Source organism: Cherax quadricarinatus, chromosome 49 (genome assembly GCF_038502225.1).
Source record: "Cherax quadricarinatus isolate ZL_2023a chromosome 49, ASM3850222v1, whole genome shotgun sequence".
NCBI classification, from domain to species: Eukaryota; Metazoa; Arthropoda; class Malacostraca; order Decapoda; family Parastacidae; genus Cherax; species Cherax quadricarinatus.
The window spans coordinates 19,773,589-19,791,910 of NC_091340.1; the positions used below are offsets into that span (position 1 = coordinate 19,773,589).

General features: G+C 40.6%; 1 protein-coding gene across 1 annotated transcript in view; it reads right to left on the bottom strand.

Moving 5' to 3' along the window:
- LOC128697069 (sodium-coupled monocarboxylate transporter 2-like) overlaps positions 1–18,322 on the bottom strand; it is a 228,589-nt gene that overhangs the window by 91,079 nt on the left and 119,188 nt on the right. The window contains exon 6 of the mRNA XM_070095085.1: positions 9,391–9,531. Coding sequence (XP_069951186.1) covers positions 9,391–9,531 — 141 coding nt within the window. The remainder of the gene's footprint in view (positions 1–9,390; positions 9,532–18,322) is intronic.

An 18,322-nucleotide genomic window follows, 5' to 3' on the forward strand; every position in this document is an offset into this window, starting at 1 on the left:
AGGTATGAGCTCTCCTTGTGTAGCCTATAATATAGGTATTAACTATAAAGTAGGTATTAATATACCTTGTGTAGCCTACAATGTAGGTATTAACTTTCCTTGTGTAGCCTATAATGTAGGTATTACCTCACATTGTGTAGCCTCTAATTTAGGTATTAACTCTCTGTGGGTAGTCTATAATGTAGGCATTAACTCTCTTTGTGTAACATATAAAGTAGGTATTAGCACACCTTGTGTAGCCTATAATGAAGGTATTAACTCTCCTTATGTAGCCTACAATGTAGGTATTAACTCTCCTTGTGTAGCCTATAATGAAGGTATTACCTCTTATTTTGTAGCCTATAATGTAGGTATTAACTCTGTGTGAAGTCTATAATGCAGGGATTAACTATCCTTGTGTAGCCTATAAAGTAGATATTAACACACCTTGTGTAGTCTACAATGTAGGTATTAACTTTCCTTGTGTAGCCTTTAATGTAGGTATTAACTCTCATTGCATAGCCTATAATGTAGGTATTAACCAATAATGTAGGTGTTAACCCTCCTTGTGTAACTCACAATGTAGGTATTAACTCTCTGTGTGCAGCCTATAATGAAGGTATTAATTATTCTTGTGTAGCCTATCATGTAGGTATTAACTCTCCTTGTGTAGCCTATAATATAGGTATTACCACTCACTGTGTAGCCTATAATGTAGGTATTAACTCTCTGTGTGTAGTCTGTAATGTAGGCTTTAGCTCTCCTTGTGTAACCTACACCTTGTGTAGGCTACAATGTAGGTATTAACTTTCCTTGTGTAGCCTATGATATATGTATTAACTCTCTTTGTGTAGCCTACAATGTAGGTATTAGCTTATAACCTAGGTATTAACCCTCCTTCTGTAGCCTGTAGTGTAGGTATTAACTCGCCTTGTGTAGCTTACAATGTAGGTATTACCTCTCCTTGTGTAGCCTATAATGTAGGTATTAACTCTCATTGTGTATCCTGTAATGTAGGTATTAACTCTCCTTGTGTACTTTACAATGTAGGTATTAGTTCGCATTGTGTAGCCTATAATGTGGGCATTACCTCTACTTTTGCAGCTTATAATGTAGGTATTACTTCTCCCTGTGTAGCCTGTAATGTAGGTATTACCTCTCCTTGTGTACACTGTAGTGTAGGTATTAACTTTCCTTGTGTAGCATACAATGTAGGTATTACCTCTCCTTGTGTAGCCTATAATGCAGGTATGAACTCTCCTTGTGTAGCCTATAATGTAGGTATGAGCTCTCCTTGTGTAGCCTATAATATAGGTATGAACTTTCCTTCTTCAGCCTATAATGTAGGTATTACCTCTCCTTGTATAGCCTATAATGTAGGTATTAACTTTCCTTGTGTAGTTTATAATGTAGATGTTACCTCTCATTCTGTAGCCTATAATGTAGGTATTAACCCGCCTAGTGTAGCCTGTAGTGTAGGTATTAACTCTCCTTGTGTAGCCCGTAGTGTAGGTATTAACTCTCCTTGTGTAGCTTACAGTGTAGGTATTAACTCTCCTTGTGTAGAGTATAATGTAGGTATTAACCCTCCTTGTGTGGCCTGTAGTGTAGGTATTAACTCTCCTTGTGTAGCCTGTAGTTTAGGTAATAACTCTCCTTGTGTAGCTTACAATGTAGGTATTAAGTCTCCTTGTGTAGCCTATAATGTTGTATTAACCCTCCTTGTGTAGCCTATAATGTCGTATTAACTTTCCTTGTGTATCTTATAATGTAGGTATTAAATCTTCTTGCATAGCCTATAATGTAGGTATCAACTCTCCATGTGTAGCTTATAATGTAGGTATTAACTCTCCTTTTGTAGCTTATGATGTAGGTATTAACTTTCCTTCAGTAGCTTATAATGTATGTATTACCTTTCCTTGTGTAGCCTATAATGTAAGTATTAACTCTCCTTGTGTAGCCTTTAATGCAGGTATTAACTCTCCTTGCATAACCTACAATGTAAGTATTACCTCTCCTTGTCTATCCTATCATGTAGGTATTAACTCTCCTTGTGTAGCCTGTAGTGGAGGTATTAACCTATAGTGTAGGTATTAGCCCTCCTTGTGTGTAGCCTATGTTGTAGGTATTAGCTCCCTTTGTGTAGCCTACAATGTAGGTATTAACTCTCTTGTATAGCTTATGTTTATAGAGGGGCCACAGATATATCAGATCACTTTTTAGTTGTAGCTACACTGAGAGTAAAAGGTAGATGGGACACAAAGAGAATAGAAGTATCAGGGAAGAGAGAGGTGAAGGTTTATAAACTAAAAGAGGAGGCAGTTAGGGTAAGATATAAACAGCTATTGGAGGCTAGATGGGCTAATGAGAACATAGGCAATGGGGTCGAAGAGGTATGGGGTAGGTTTAAAAATGTAGTGTTAGAGTGTTCAGCAGAAGTTTGTGGTTACAGGAAAGTGGGTGTGAGAGGGAAGAGGAGCGATTGGTGGAATGATGATGTAAAGAGAGTAGTAAGGGAGAAAAAGTTAGCATATGAGAAGTTTTTACAAAGTAGAAGTGATGCAAGTAGGGAAGAGTATATGGAGAAAAAGAGAGAGGTTAAAAGAGAGCAAATGAGAGAGTGGGTGAGATGTTATCAACAAATTTTGTTGAAAATAAGAAAAAGTTTTGGAGTGAGATTAACAAGTTAAGGAAGCCTAGAGAACAAATGGATTTGTCAGTTAAAAATAAGAGAGGAGAGTTATTAAATGGAGAGTTAGAGGTATTGGGAAGATGGAGGGAATATTTTGAGGAATTGTTAAATGTTGATGAAGATAGGGAAGCTGTGATTTCGTGTATAGGACAAGGAGGAATAACATCTTGTAGGAGTGAGGAAGAGCCAGTTGTGAGTGTGGGGGAAGTTTGTGAGGCAGTAGGTAAAATGAAAGGGGGTAAGGCAGCCGGGATTGATGGGTTAAAGATAGAAATGTTAAAAGCAGGTGGGGATATAGTTTTGGAGTGGTTGGTGCAATTATTTAATAAATGTATGGAAGAGGGTAAGGTACCTACGGATTGGCAGAGCATGCAAAGTTCCTTTGTATAAAGGCAAAGGGGACAAAAGAGAATGCAAAAATTATAGGGGGATAAGTCTGTTGAGTATACCTGGTAAAGTGTATGGTAGAGTTATTATTGAAAGAATTAAGAGTAAGACGGAGAATAGGATAGCAGATGAACAAGGAGGCTTTAGGAAAGGTAGGGGGTGTGTGGGCCAGGTGTTTACAGTGAAACATATAAGTGAACAGTATTTAGATAAGGCTAAAGAGGTTTTTGTGGCATTTATGGATTTGGAAAAAGGCGTATGACAGGATGGATAGGGGGGCAATGTGGCAGATGTTGCAGGTGTATGGTGTAGGAGGTAGGTTACTGAAAGCAGTGAAGAGTTTTTACGAGGATAGTGAGGCTCAAGTTAGAGTATGTAGGAAAGAGGGAGATTATTTCCCAGTAAAAGTAGGCCTTAGACAAGGATGTGTGATGTCACCGTGGTTGTTTAATATATTTATAGAAGGGTTATAAGAGAAGTAAAGGTGAGGGTCTTGGCAAGAGGCGTGGAGTTAAAAGATGAAGAATCACACATAAAATGGGAGTTGTTACAGTTGCTATTTGCTGATGACACTGTGCTCTTGGGAGATTCTGAAGAGAAGTTGCAGAGGTTGGTGGATGAATTTGGTAGGGTATGCAAAAGAAGAAAATTAAAAGTGAATACAGGAAAGAGTAAGGTTATAAGGATAGCAAAAAGATTAGGTGATGAAAGATTGGATATCAGATTGGAGGGAGAGAGTATGGAGGAGGTGAATGTATTCAGATATTTTGGAGTGTACGTGTCAGTGGATGGGTCTATGAAAGATGAGGTGAATCATGGAATTGATGAGGGGAAAAGGGTGAGTGGTGCACTTAGGAGTCTGTGGAGACAAAGAACTTTGTCCTTGGAGGCAAAGATGGGAATGTATGAGAGTATAGTTTTACCAACGCTCTTATATGGGTGTGAAGCATGGGTGATGAATGTTGCAGTGAGGAGAAGGCTGGAGGCAGTGGAGATGTCATGTCTGAGGGCAATGTGTGGTGTGAATATAATGCAGAGAATTCGTAGTTTGGAAGTTAGGAGGAGGTGCGGGATTACCAAAACTGTTGTCCAGAGGGCTGAGAAAGGGTTGAGGTGGTTCGGACATGTAGAGAGAATGGAGCAAAACAGAATGACTTCAAGAGTGTATCGGTCTGTAGTGGAAGGAAGGCGGGGTAGGGGTCGGCCTAGGAAAGGTTGGAAGGAGGGGGTAAAGGAGGTTTTGTGTGCGAGGGGTTTGGACTTCCAGCAGGCATGCCTGAGCGTGTTTGATAGGAGTGAGTGAATAGAGACAAATGGTTTTTAATACTTGACATGCTGTTGGAGTGTGAGCAAAGTAACATTTATGAAGTGGTTCAGGGAAACCGGCAGGCCGGAATTGAGTCCTGGAGATGGGAAGTACAGTGCCTGCACTCTGAAGGAGGGGTGTTAATGTTGCAGTTTAAAAACTGTAGTGTAAAGCACCCTTCTGGCAAGACAGTGATGGAGTGAATGATGGTGAAAGTTTTTTTTTTTCGGGCCACCCTGCCTTGGTGGGAATCTGCCAGTGTTTTAATAAATAAAAAAATCACTGTAGTAGCAAGATAGAAAGTCAAACTTTGGAGACAACATTTGTAGGAATGTACAACTTTTGTTTCATCATTATGTTAATGAATTACAAAATTTCAGATTTTATCGAGAGAATTTTAGAGTTATATGAACACAGGACTTCACGAATTGTAAAAAAATAATTGTATCTTGAGTGAGGCGCAATGCAAGTACAGTGGACCCTCGGTTATCTGCTGTAATCCATTCCAGAAGGTCGGCCTAAAACCAAAATGGCCAAAAACCGAAATAATATTTCCCATAAGAATTAATGTAAATACAATTAATACGTTCCAGACAAAAATATTTACCAAAAAATATTTTTTTTAACAATTAAATCAGTATTACAGACTGTTATTGAAGACTAATGCTGGGTTCTGGAATGTGTGCTACACTTCCTGCATGCCTGCTGCAATTCCTGCATGCCTACACTTCCTGCATGTCTGGTGCACTTCCTGCATGCCTGCTACACTTCCTGCATGCCTGCTACACTTCCTGCATACCTGCTACACTTCCTGCATGCCTGCTACACTTCCTGCATGCCTGCTACACTTCCTGCATGCCTGCTACACTCCTGCATGCCTGCTATACTTCCTGCATGTCTGCTGCAATTCCTGCATGCCTGCTACACTTCCTGCATGCCTGCTGCAATTCCTGCATGCCTGCTACACTTCCTGCATGTCTGCTGCACTTCCTGCATGCCTGCTACACTTCCTGCATGCCTGCTACACTTCCTGCATGCCTGCTACACTTCCTGCATGCCTGCTACACTTCCTGCATGTCTGCTACACTTCCTGCATGTCTGCTACACTTCCTGCATGCCTGCTACACTTCATGCATGCCTGCTACACTCCCAGCATGCCTGCTACACTCCCAGCATGCCTGCTACACTCCCAGCATGCCTGCTACACTTCCTGCATGCCTGCTACACTTCCTGCATGTCTGCTACACTTCCTGCATACCTGCTACACTCCCTGCATGCCTGCTACACTCCCTGCATGCCTGTTACACTCGCTGCATGCCTGCTACACTCACTGCATGCCTGCTACACTCACTGCATGCCTGCTACACTTCCTGCATTCCTGCTACATTCCCCGCATGCCTGCTCCACTCCCTGCATGCCTGCTACACTCCTTGCATGCCTGTTACATTCCCTGCATGCCTGCTACACTCCTTGCATGCCTGTTACACTCCCTGCATGTCTGTTACACTCCCTGCATGTCTGCTACACTCACTGCATGCCTGCTACACATCCTGCATGCCTGCTACACATCCTGCATGCCTTCTACACTCCCTGCATGTCTGCTACACTCCCTGCATGTCTGCTACACTCCCTGCATGCCTGCTACACTCTATGCATGCCTGCTACACTCCCTGCATGCCTTCTACACTCTGTGCATGCCTGCTACACTTCACTCTTAAATTCCAAGGTGTTTCTCACTTTCTTCGCCACAGGAACTTTACTAGGAACTTTCTTTGGAGCTATGGTTACTTATTTCACAGTGGCACTGCAAAATAACACAAAAAACAATGGAAAACAGCCAAACTGACGCCCAAGTTGCCCCAGCCGGCGGATGGATGTGTCTGAAACGGCCAATCGCCGAAATAATGGCCGATTACCGGGAGCCGAAAAAATGGCCAATCACTGAGTTGGCCGATAACAGGAACAACCACTAACAGAGGATCCACTGTATTAGATATTGTAGAAGTTTATGTTAGTATTTTTTAAATATTAGTGATGTAGCGGCAACATGTTTGCATAAAACTTGTGGCACTGTTGTAAAGGCATGTTTCATACCAGTGGCACTGATGTATAGGCATAGTTCATACCAGTGGCACTGATGTAAAGGCATGCTTCATACCAGTGGCACTGTTGTAAAGGCATGTTTCATACCAGTGGCACTGATGTAAAGGCATGCTTCATACCAGTGGCACTGTTGTAAAGGCATGTTTCATACCAGTGGCACTGATGTAAAGGCATGCTTCATACCAGTGGCACTGTTGTAAAGGCATGTTTCATATAAGTGGCACTTGTAAAGACATGTTTCATACCAGTGGCACTGTTGTAATGGTATGCTACATGCCAATGGCACTGATGTAAAGGCATGCTTCATACCACTGCCACAGCAAACAGACTTAATGTTTTCTTCTCCACCATACCAAAAAATCTAGCAAACAAAATACCAAGCACAAACGCCCATCCATCAGACTACCTCATAGTAACCTACCCAAATACGCTATTCCTAGCTCCAACCAACCCCACTGAAGTTATGCTCATCATAAACACCCTTAAAAACAAGGCAGGAGACATAAACAGCTTGCCTGCTTTTATGTACAAAAAAGCTTCTCAAGTATTGTCACCAATTATTGCAACGCTCTTTAACAAATCCATGGAATCAGCTACCTTCCCAACAATCCTCAAAATAGCGAGGGTCACTCCGATCCACAAAGGAGGTGACCAAGCTGACTTGAATAACTATAGACCAATATCTAACTTACCACTGCTCTCTAAAATCTTTGAAAAATTAATGCATAGACAGATCTATTCCTACCTCGTTTCACACAACATATTAAACCCTTGTCATTTTGGATTCAGGAATAATAAAAACACAAATGACGCTATCATACACATGCTAGAACTAATATATACCGCACTTGAAAAGAAAGAAGTCCTGCTGGGCATTTTCATTGATTTACGTAAAGCTTTCGATACAGTCGACCATGAACTGCTGTACTCCAAATTAATGCACTATGGTATCAGAGGCCACTCCCTCAACTACCTAAAGTCATACCTTAGTAACAGAACTCAATATGTGTATGCAAATGATGCAAACTCTTCCACCCAACCAATCACAGTAGGAGTCCCACAAGGAAGCATCCTTGGACCACTCCTCTTTCTCATCTACATTAATGATCTACCGAATGAATCACAGATACTCTCAAACCCATATTATTTGCAGATGACACTACATATGTTTTTTCCCACCCAAGCACAGTCATACTAGCAAACACAGTCAATGCTGAATTATAGAAAATATCTGCCTGGATGATGACTAACAAACTTACCCTGAACACTGATAAAACCCATTTCATTCAGTTTGGAAACAAAGCTGCAAATGATCCAATTAACATAACGCTAAATGGATCATCAGTCACAAGACTCACAGAGGGAAAATTCCTAGGTATCCACCTTGACAGTAGCCTTAAGTTCCGGACACACATACAACAAATCACCAAGAAAATCTCCAAGACTGTAGGCATACTATCAAAGATAAGGTACTATGTTCCACAATCAGCTCTTCTGGCACTGTACCATTCACTCATATACCCTTATCTTACATACGGAATTTGTGCATGGGGATCAACAATATCCAATCACCTAAAACCCCTAATAACCCAGCAAAAGGCAGCAGTAAGTATGATAAATTCCCACTACCGCCAGCATACTCCACCAATTTTCAAAAGTCTGAGTCTGCTCACCATTAAGAACATCCATACTTATTCATGTGCTTACTACATACACAGAACAATACACACAAATATAAACCCTCCACTCAAACTTCTCCTCACCAACCTAAACAGGACACATGACCACAACACAAGACACAGATCTCTTTTTGATATACCTCGTGTCCATATCACACTGTGTAAAAACTCTATGCACATAAAGGGCCCCAAAATATGGAATTCATTACCAATAGATATTAAAGTAACCCAGTCTGAAAATCAATTTAAGACTCTCTCAAAAGCCACTTAATCACCCTAGACTAAATGCTAAATACTCAGTACACATTTACTCACCTATGTACTCCCACATCATAAGTGAAACAATCACTTTGAACCTTTTATCCATTGTTGACAGGAATATAATTGAATCATTGTTTTCACAAAAGCATTTTAGAATATAAATATATCTTTGTATTATACAAATTTTGATTCATTTATAATTCATATTCTACTGTACAACTATGAAATAATTACTATCCTACTGAACAACTATGATATACTCCTTAGTGTTAAGTAGACTGTAAGCCAATAATGTTAAGTTGGCCCATAATGCCTAGTCATAATAGAGGTTCTCTTTGTATTGCAACCCACTATTGTAAATATAAAATCTCAATGTGCTGTTTGCAAAGGCATAAAATAAATAAATGCTAGTATCATACAAGTGGCACAGTTGTAAATTACCTTTGTAACTTGCTCAGCTATCAAAACTTTGGGGTCCAGTCCCTGGACCCATTATGTACCTCTGTAATCTTTTGACTACCGCCCACAGGATGGGTATGGTGTGCATAATAAACAATGAAGATTGAGACACTTATGCAGCATATGGGAATCTTTATTCAGGAAACGTTTCGCCACACAGTGGCTTCATCAGTCCAATACAAAGAGGAAGGCGTAAGGAGAGGAGGAGTATGAGGTAATCAGTCCCTCAGCCTGGAGTCGATGTGTTCAGTCCATCGATCTTGTATTGGACTGATGAAGCCACTGTGTGGCGAAACGTTTCCTGAATAAAGATTCCCATATGCTGCATAAGTGTCTCAATCTTCAACTTGTTGGTTTTTCAAACCATTCATCACATAATAAACATTAAACTAAAAATGTTGCAACATACTTACCTCATGTCAATGTAATTAGCAGTACAAACTCAGTGAAATTCCCTTGTCAACAAAAATAATTATATTAAAACACTGAAATGAGTAAACTTTGGGTGCATTTTATTAGCTTACTTTTTAGATATTTGTAGAGTCCTTACAGAGGCAAATCTCTGGTAAGCACTCTGGTTTATGCCCACCAGCATCACAGCTAAAGTGAAGCCGAAAACAGCTGTAGAGAAGAACGTGTGACGCTCGAAAGGACTGGTGTTGAAACTGTAATAGAATGTCAGCAGTTACATATAAATTACTGAGATTTTCTGCTATGGCTCTGTTATGTAAAAAAATAAATTATATGCATTTTTTAATTGCCGGTCTCTATGTTTTTTATGATGTGTAGAAGAGGGAAGGCGTGAGATTAAACCTAGAACTTCGTTTAGAGCGGATTCTAAGATAAATTATAATTTGATTAGTTTAAAAATAAGTTGTTGTAAGAAATAATGAAGTGAAAATACGTACTGGAGTGGAAGTCTTCTATAAGTCAATGCTTCACAAAAATAAACTACCAAGTCAAATAGATTTAACAAGTCACTCTCCATCTTCAAGGACAAGACGTCATCTAATAAAGTACTATGTCAAACACACAAGTTGTTACAAAATAATGTGATTTCTAATAAGCATAGAGACCTCCAGTAAATATTAGAAAGGACTGCCCTTCTAGCACCCAGCCTGTTACTGGGTTTTTGTAACAAGTAGTCAGTATCATGGTCCAATTATCCATTAAAATTCAATAAGATTCAATAGTGCTTCAGGATTACAACTGGTAGGCTACTAAAGAAATTAAAATTTGATAAGTTTATTTATAACAAAATTGTCTAGGCGTATATTATCAAAGTAAATTATAGTAATCAATTGAATATAATATACGATACAAGTTCCTACACTTCTCCTGTGTACAGTAGTATAGAACTGAAGGCTCATATCACATCTTCATGGCTTTTAAGTACCGTCTGGTACATTGTTAACATTTAATAACATAGTACAGATATATACAAGTAAGTTTGTGTGTATGCGTGTAAGTGCTGTAAGTAGTTCGCTGTGTCTCAAGACTCGACTAGACAACCAGTGACTGACTAAAAGTCCTCACATAAATTAACTTCTTGACCAACCTGGCAATCAGAACAGCTTGCTTGAACAATAAAACGACTTAAGCCGAACAGCAATATAACAAGCAACAGCGACACAGAATCAGAAACAAGGAGATAACATAACAACACTAAGTAGGGGCCATTTGCAGATCCTCCACAAAAGTCACAAAACTCCCATACTACTGAATCTAGGTTCAGCATTAGAAAATCCCCAACTGTGACAGTGCACAGATACCAGTCAAATTAGGTCGGAAGCTACAGCTCAGGACCTGAGTTTCTCAGAGTGTCTATGCGACTCACAACCTCAGTACAACGTCGAAAATCACTAAGTCTAGACTATGTTCTGTGAACAGAGTTACTCAGAACCAACAAGAAAGCGATAGAGACGTTTTGCCAACAAGGGCCAGCTTGCTAGAAGAACGTCCAACCAGCAATAATCAGCGCAGCCCAAGCAGACTACTCTAGGTGAGGGGTGATCACTCCCCCTGATCACGTGACTCTCTGTGGACTACTGCTGCCCAGCAACACAGAGAAGCTGGCAGGGAAATGAGCGAAACGATTGTTAGACAAGGCCATCAGCTACTTAACACTCGAACTATGAGCACTGAATAATATATGTTACATCCTACCTAATAATATAACTAAGTAAAATAATAATATAGTTCAGTTTAATATCTCTATTATGCACCCCATACCCATCCTGTGGGTGGTAGTCTCCCCATACCCATCCTGTGGGCGGTAATCTCCCCATACCCATCCTGTGGGCGGTAGTCAAAAGATTACAGAGGTACATAATGGGTCCAGGGACTGGACCCCTAAGTTATAGCTGAACTAGTTACAAAGGTAATAAACTCCAAGTAGATCTGGTCACAATTATGGAAAGTTACAAAAGTAATGAATCAGCTTCACTCCTATACATGGTTACAGTCATGAACAAATTACAAAGTAATGAACCACTGATACGTCCACACCTGGTCACAATTGTAATGAGTTATAAATACAAATATTAAGTGGGTCATACATCCACACTCCCTTCAAGGAAGGTTCCTTGATGTTGGTGAGGGGCTCTTGATCTAGGGAATTGGATCTGTGCTCCAGTTCCCCGAATTAAGCCTGAATGCCTTCCACATCACCCCCCCAAACGCTGTATAATCCTATGGGTTTAGTGCTTCCCTTTGATTATAATAATAATAATAATAATGCACCCACACTAGCGCGCGCACGCACACACACACACACACACACACGAGGGCGCACGCACAGACACATGCACACGAGTGTACTAATATATGCATACACTCAAGCATGCGCACGTGCACCCACACCCACACACACACACACACACACACATGGTAATGCATTATTTACAGCTAGCAAAGTCAGGGTATTTCTCCAGAATGGTCTGTAATATACCACTGTGGATAAAATACTTTGCCATTTCTTGAACATTTCTGAGCGAGTTGTTTCTAAATTCATTAATTTGATCACACTCCAGTACATAATGACGCAGGGTGTGACAATAGTCCATCTGGCAAAGTTTACATTTCGTTTGGTCTACATCTGGTGGTGGTGATTTAACCTGCCAGATACTTGTAACCCAGCCGGAGCCGGGCGGTAGTGACATCCAAGAGTCTGCTTATTTTGTTGGATGCACCATAGACATGTGGCTCCTCCTGCATGATGGAATGATGATAGATGGACTGACTTGTGTCAATCTCCCTAAGTCTTAAGTCAATAAAGTTCAATTGAAGTTCTTTACATATTATTGTTCTCAAACTACTACCTGACAAGCCAAGATTGTAATCTACTCCCTCTTTGAAAGCATACAGCTTAGCCAATTTATCAGTTCTATCATGCATCTGAAGACCAATGTGAGATGGAATCCACAGCATGTGCACTGTTACAAAAAACGCGATTCTAAAAGCTTAGAGATCTCCAGTGAATACTAGAAAGGACTGCCCTTCTAGCATCCAGCCTGTTACTGGGTTTTCGTAACAAGTAGTCAGTATCCTTGTCCAATTATCCATTAGAATTCAGTATTATTCAATAGTGCTTCAGGATTACAACTGGTAGGCTACTAACTAGAGAAACTAAAATTTAATAAATTAAGTCTAGAGGTATATTATCAAATTAAATTAAATTAAATTAATCACAGTAATCAAAATAATATCACTTCTCTCGAGTTCAATATTATTGTGCTGAAAGCACATATCACATTTATAATTCTTAAGTACCGTCTGGTACATTAACATTTAATAAGATATTACAAATATGTACAAGTAAGTTTGTGTATGTGTGTAAGTGCTCTAAGTAGTTCTTTGTCTCACGACTCGACTAGACTTAAACAAGTGACTGACAAAGTCCTCAAATAAACTAACTTCTTGACCGACTGGCAACCAGAACAGTCTGCTTGAACAATAAAAAGAATGCTAAGCCCAATAGCAATATAACAAGCAACTGCGACAGAGAATCAGGAACAAGGAGATAATATAACGACACTAAGTAGGGACCATCTGCAGATCCTCCACAAGTCACAAAGCTCCCATACAACTGAATCTAAGTTCAGCATAAGAAAATCCCCGACTGTGATAATACACAGAAACCAGTACAAATTAGGTCAGGAGCTATAGCTCAAGACCCCGAGTTGATTAGAGTGTCTATGCGACACACAACCTCAGTACAACGTCGAAAATCACTAAGTCTATACAATGTTCTGTGAGCAGAGTTCTACAGAACAAGAATAATGAGACAGACAATCTGTCCAACCACCAAGAGAGTCTAGACCAGACTGAATACTTCAGGCGAGGTGAGGACACCCCCCCTCGATCACGTGATAGCTCCGTGGACAGCAGTCGCCCAGCAAGAAGCCGGCAGTATAACAAGCAACAAGCGATAATTACAGTAGTTAGACAATCAAGACTTGAACTGAGCACATAATATGTTACATCCTACCTAACAACATAACTACGTCAAATAACAATATAAAGCAATACATTTATGATTTAGCTATTATCGCAAATATAAGCAATATAAAATTAAATGAAAAGGTAATAATTATATATATACAAAATAATCATTGCAACCCATTCAGGGGTTGCAACATGCACGCTGGCTCCACTGTCCACAATCTTACCATACCTATGTCTGGCTTCTGACACAAGCATGCCACAATTTATACTTAATGAGTTGAGAGCGTTTATGGATGACAGAGAATCAGTTACAATTAAAGTGTCAACCTTAGATACATGGACGCATTTGAGTGCAAGGAGTATTGCAAACATTTCTGTTTGAAGGGTAGAGGCCCAGTTATTAATGCGTGCTCCAATTTCTTTATGAGAGCCATCACTCTGTATGATAACAGCAGCACTACCAGCTGCACCAGTGGACTGGTGAACAGAACCATCAACGTAAATAATTTGTGAAAGTGTGTTGTGTGTGACTAAGTTATCAATACAGCTTAAGGCATCATGTTTGGCTTCAAGACGAAGCTTTGGTTGTGATTTAAGAAGAGTTTTGGGGGGAAATGGAGGAATAGTAGTTTGGAATGGGGTAATATCCCATGGAGCAGGGAAGTGCCTCTGTTGCCTAACTTGACAGACCATGAAGCTGGTTCATGCGGAGATCGGTTCCAGTTTTCTCGATCCATCTGGAAGGATGTTCACCAGTGCTGAGGAAAGTTTGGAGAGCTTCTGTGCAGGGGTTTGAATGGGCTAACCTATGCATATTGACCCCAGTAAGGATATTTCTTTCAGTAACACGATCTCTAATGCTTGAAATATTAAGTTCTGTCTGCATATTTAAAATTTTGGCAGTACGAGGGGATCCTAGGATGATCCTCATTGCTTCGTTTTGCAGTTTTTCCAGCCTTCCAAGCTTCCAGTCAGACACGAGTGCAAGTAGTGGCGCCGCATAATAAACCAATGATCTAATACGTATAAGCAAGATACATCATCTTCACAATTTTAACATCAGCTCCATACCTGGGATGAAAACCTTCCACAACTAAGTGCTCTCAGCCTTTCTTTGTATTGGCGACAAAGTCTCGTTACAACAGGTCCAAGTAGTGGAACCTCAAAGCCTAGATACCTGTATCTGCTTACATATTCTAGAAGAGACCCATCATGCAACTGGATCTGACGAACTGTGCCTCTCTGTCGAGGAGGACGCCTGTTGAGTATCTTTGTTTTATCTCCTGAGATTATTAACCCCAGGTCCAGACACGAGGCTAGTACATGATTAAGAATGTTTTGGGTGGTGTGAATCATTATATCATCAGCAAAACTAACCATATAATGATGGGGATAGCTAGGCATAGCATTAAGGCATTAATCAGAATATTGAAAAGGGTGGGACTATGCACATCTCCCTGTGGGGTTCCTAATTCAAAGTCTTTAGTTACACTTCTATGTCCCTGGAACCACATGACTTTCTGTTGGACAGGTAACCTTTAATCCAGCGGAGAAGCCATCCTCCAACATCCATTCTGGCAAGTTCACTAATGATTACATGTCGGTTGGCTACATCAAAAGCTATCAGTGTACAGAGTGAGAAAGGTGGTAATGCAATGATGCACACTCCTTCCATGCATGAAGCCATGCAACCGGGGAGACAAGAATTGCTTAATTCTGTACATAAGACGATTAAGAATCATCCTTTCGAATGTTTTACACAAGCAACTTGTAAGGGATATTGGGCGAAATGAGTTTTGTTGATTGGGCTTCGGAATGGGAATAATGAGGCTGTTGGTCCATGATTTAGGGAGCTCCCCAGTTACATAGCTCATGTTATATAATTCAAGTAATGGATTACCTGGTACTCGACACAGCAATCTGAGTATGCTGTAAGTAATACCATCCTCACCAGGCGACGTGGAGTTGCCCTTAGTTAGTGCTGCATCAAGTTCATAATTAGTGAAAGGAATGTTGCAGTCATCTGCCTTGCTGAGAAAAAAGCAAACAAGTCTCTCCCTTGCATCATATTTGTTCATTAATTTCGCCTGTGTGGCACTAGGAAGATTGTCATAGCTAGATGTAGCAGCCCAAGCACTGACTAACTCATTCGCCTTATGCAAGGGATGAGGGTGCGCGATCTGCCCAGTTCTGCTACCCTTAATTCTATTTATGTCCCTCCATGCCCAGCTAAATGGGGTGTGAGCATTGAAACCATCGACAAATTGTTCCCAGTCTGCCGCAGCTCTGCCATACGCTCTCTGGCAGCAGCAAGGGCAGTTTGGAAGAGGCTCATCATTTCAGGGGTACGATGGTTTCTATAGGATAGGCCTAGTCTGCGAGCAGTAGTTTAGAATCATTGTAATAGGTATGGTTTTCATAAGACTAATGATTATTATGGAAGTCATTTGGATTTAGAGTAGTAGGAGGTTTCAGAGTTCTGAATACTGGTCACAAGGTCATTGTTAAAAGTCTCGACAGAGGTACACTCATAGGAATTATACCAGTCAGTCACATGTGCAACAAAGTCATCATGCTGATCAGGGGGAACATTAAAACGTTTCCGTTTGAATATCCCACCAGGGAGGATAGTATTACCAATGTCTAGGGAGGTTAGCCTTGGGAAATGATCTGATGATATATCTGTTACAATGGAAGACTCACAACTGGCAGAAGTAATGTTGAAGCCCAGACACAGATCAAGGACGCCTCCATAGATATGTGTGGGTTCAAGGTCACCTACAATTTGCACATTATCATGACTGTTTAAGAGTCATAGATTTTAAGATTACCATTACGATTACCAAACTGAGAGTTTCCAATGCTTTTGTGTCTTGCATTATAATCACAAATAATAAGAGTAGGTTCAGAATGAGCACAAGTTGAGAGCTCCAAGTAATTAAACTTATCAGCAGGAGCATACAAGTTAAATATGTTGAGAGCAGAGTTCCCTATATAAATCCTAACACCGTGATACTGTAGCCCCTCTGTTTTCTTATGTGCAAAAAGTTGATGAGGAAGTGATTTTTAATATACAGAACACAAGAGTTAGTAGATTTGAGGTTATATGCAACAAATGATGGCAATTTAGGGCATTGGGATTTTTCAGGGACTCTGCACTCTTGTAGACACACAATATCAATGGATTCAGTGGTTACTTTATGATGCAGGTCAGAAAATCTTTTTCTACGTGATGCAATATTTCAGCTTAAAATGGATAGTTTATACGAGTTTGGTTCCATTACAAAAGTCCAGGGATAAAATTAAATTTCTCAGCAAAATGAAAAAACTTTCTAAATAACAAACAGACATAATCAATATCAATATCATCAGTATTATCCTTATCCATGAGTCTCTTAAGTGCACTTCCACTATGGAGACCTCTTGGGAGTCTTTGTTTACAGAGGGCACAGCGCTCTTTGTCTGTGAATGTATGGAAGGTGACACTATCCCTCGCACTCACCTCTCCACTTTTATTACACTCATCACTATCATCATATGTACCACTTCCCTCATCATTATGACCAGTGATACACCATTATCGACAACCGGGTCATCTCCACACTCAGTATCTATCAATACATTACACTCATCAATTTGACTATCATGATGGTCTTCACTGCCCTTATCATCTTCACTGTGATTGTAAACACCACTATCAGATTCATCATTTTTGTAATTATTAACACCACTGCAATCATCAGTTTGTTCATCATCACCACACTCATTTTCATAATGGCTGACAATCTGTGGGTTGATGTACTCATTTGCAACCTCTAAGTTTTTCCTCGTGGTGCTCAAGTTATTGTTTCAAACACCATTGTTGCTTCTCCAGTACTGTTATGCGCAGCTGCATGTTGTGTACCACCCCAGCAAGACTTGCTTCATCTGGAGGTATGAAGTCCCGGTCAGCTGAGCCAGGTGGCTGACTGACAGCTGACTCAGTCAGACAGGTGGTGTCAACACCAGCAGCATTACTAGTGTTGATAGCAAACATGATCGTGCTCTGTTGATGTACTCCCAGAGTGACTCGCTCAACCACATTGTCTGAAATCAGGCATGGGTCAGTATTCAGACGAAGTATCTGGTAGGCCTACTGCCTCATCATGGAGGGTGATGGGTGAGGCAGGAGCCCTGCGGCTGGCGATGTGAGCAGCTTTCACTCTGCAGTCAGCATGAGCAGCTGTGACTCCTGGAGTCTTACAATTGATACATTGTAATGCAACGGTCTGGTGTTTCTTGATCATATCATAGCACTGGTGAGAAGGATGGGCCTTGGCACGCACTGCACACCAGTGTGACTGGGCATTTCCAAGCAATGTGACCCCAGCTCTGACACTTGTAGCATCTACGGTGAGGTGGTTTGTACAAAGCTATTTTGTAACTCCTGTTAAGCGCTGCACGAGAGTAGATATATGATGGTGGAGTCCCTTGGTCAATCCACTCAGCCAATATCAGATCATTTGGAAGTTGACGAGGGTTTGCAACTTGATCTGGCAACAGGAATTTAGGATCCAAGTACTTATTGGCATTGTGGATAACAATAAGCACTTTAGGTGATCTTGGTGGGGCAGCTTGGAGTTGGATGTTAGCATATTTATGAGTAAGAAGTTTTTCTATGAATGCTGGGTCGTTAGTAACAAAAACGTAATTATCCTCGTCATGACGAAAGCAAATCCGAAGGTTCTCTTCTGGGTTGTCTAGTGTAGCTTCGTAAAACCATCTAAACTTGACCTCAAACTCAGTGTTAGCAAGGAAATCAAGCCTAATCATTCTGCGATGGCTGTTGTTGCTCTCGTTGTTTCTTGCAGCAAGCCTCCTTTCAAATCCCCTTTCTTTTTTCAAAGCTCCCTTACTTCTATAACGTTCGAATTCGCCTTCACCATCATTTACTTCGTTCACATCCATAGGTCACTTTTAGTTCAGCTGCTTGAGGTGGAAGAGTTAGTCTGTTACTCTTGGGTCAGCAAA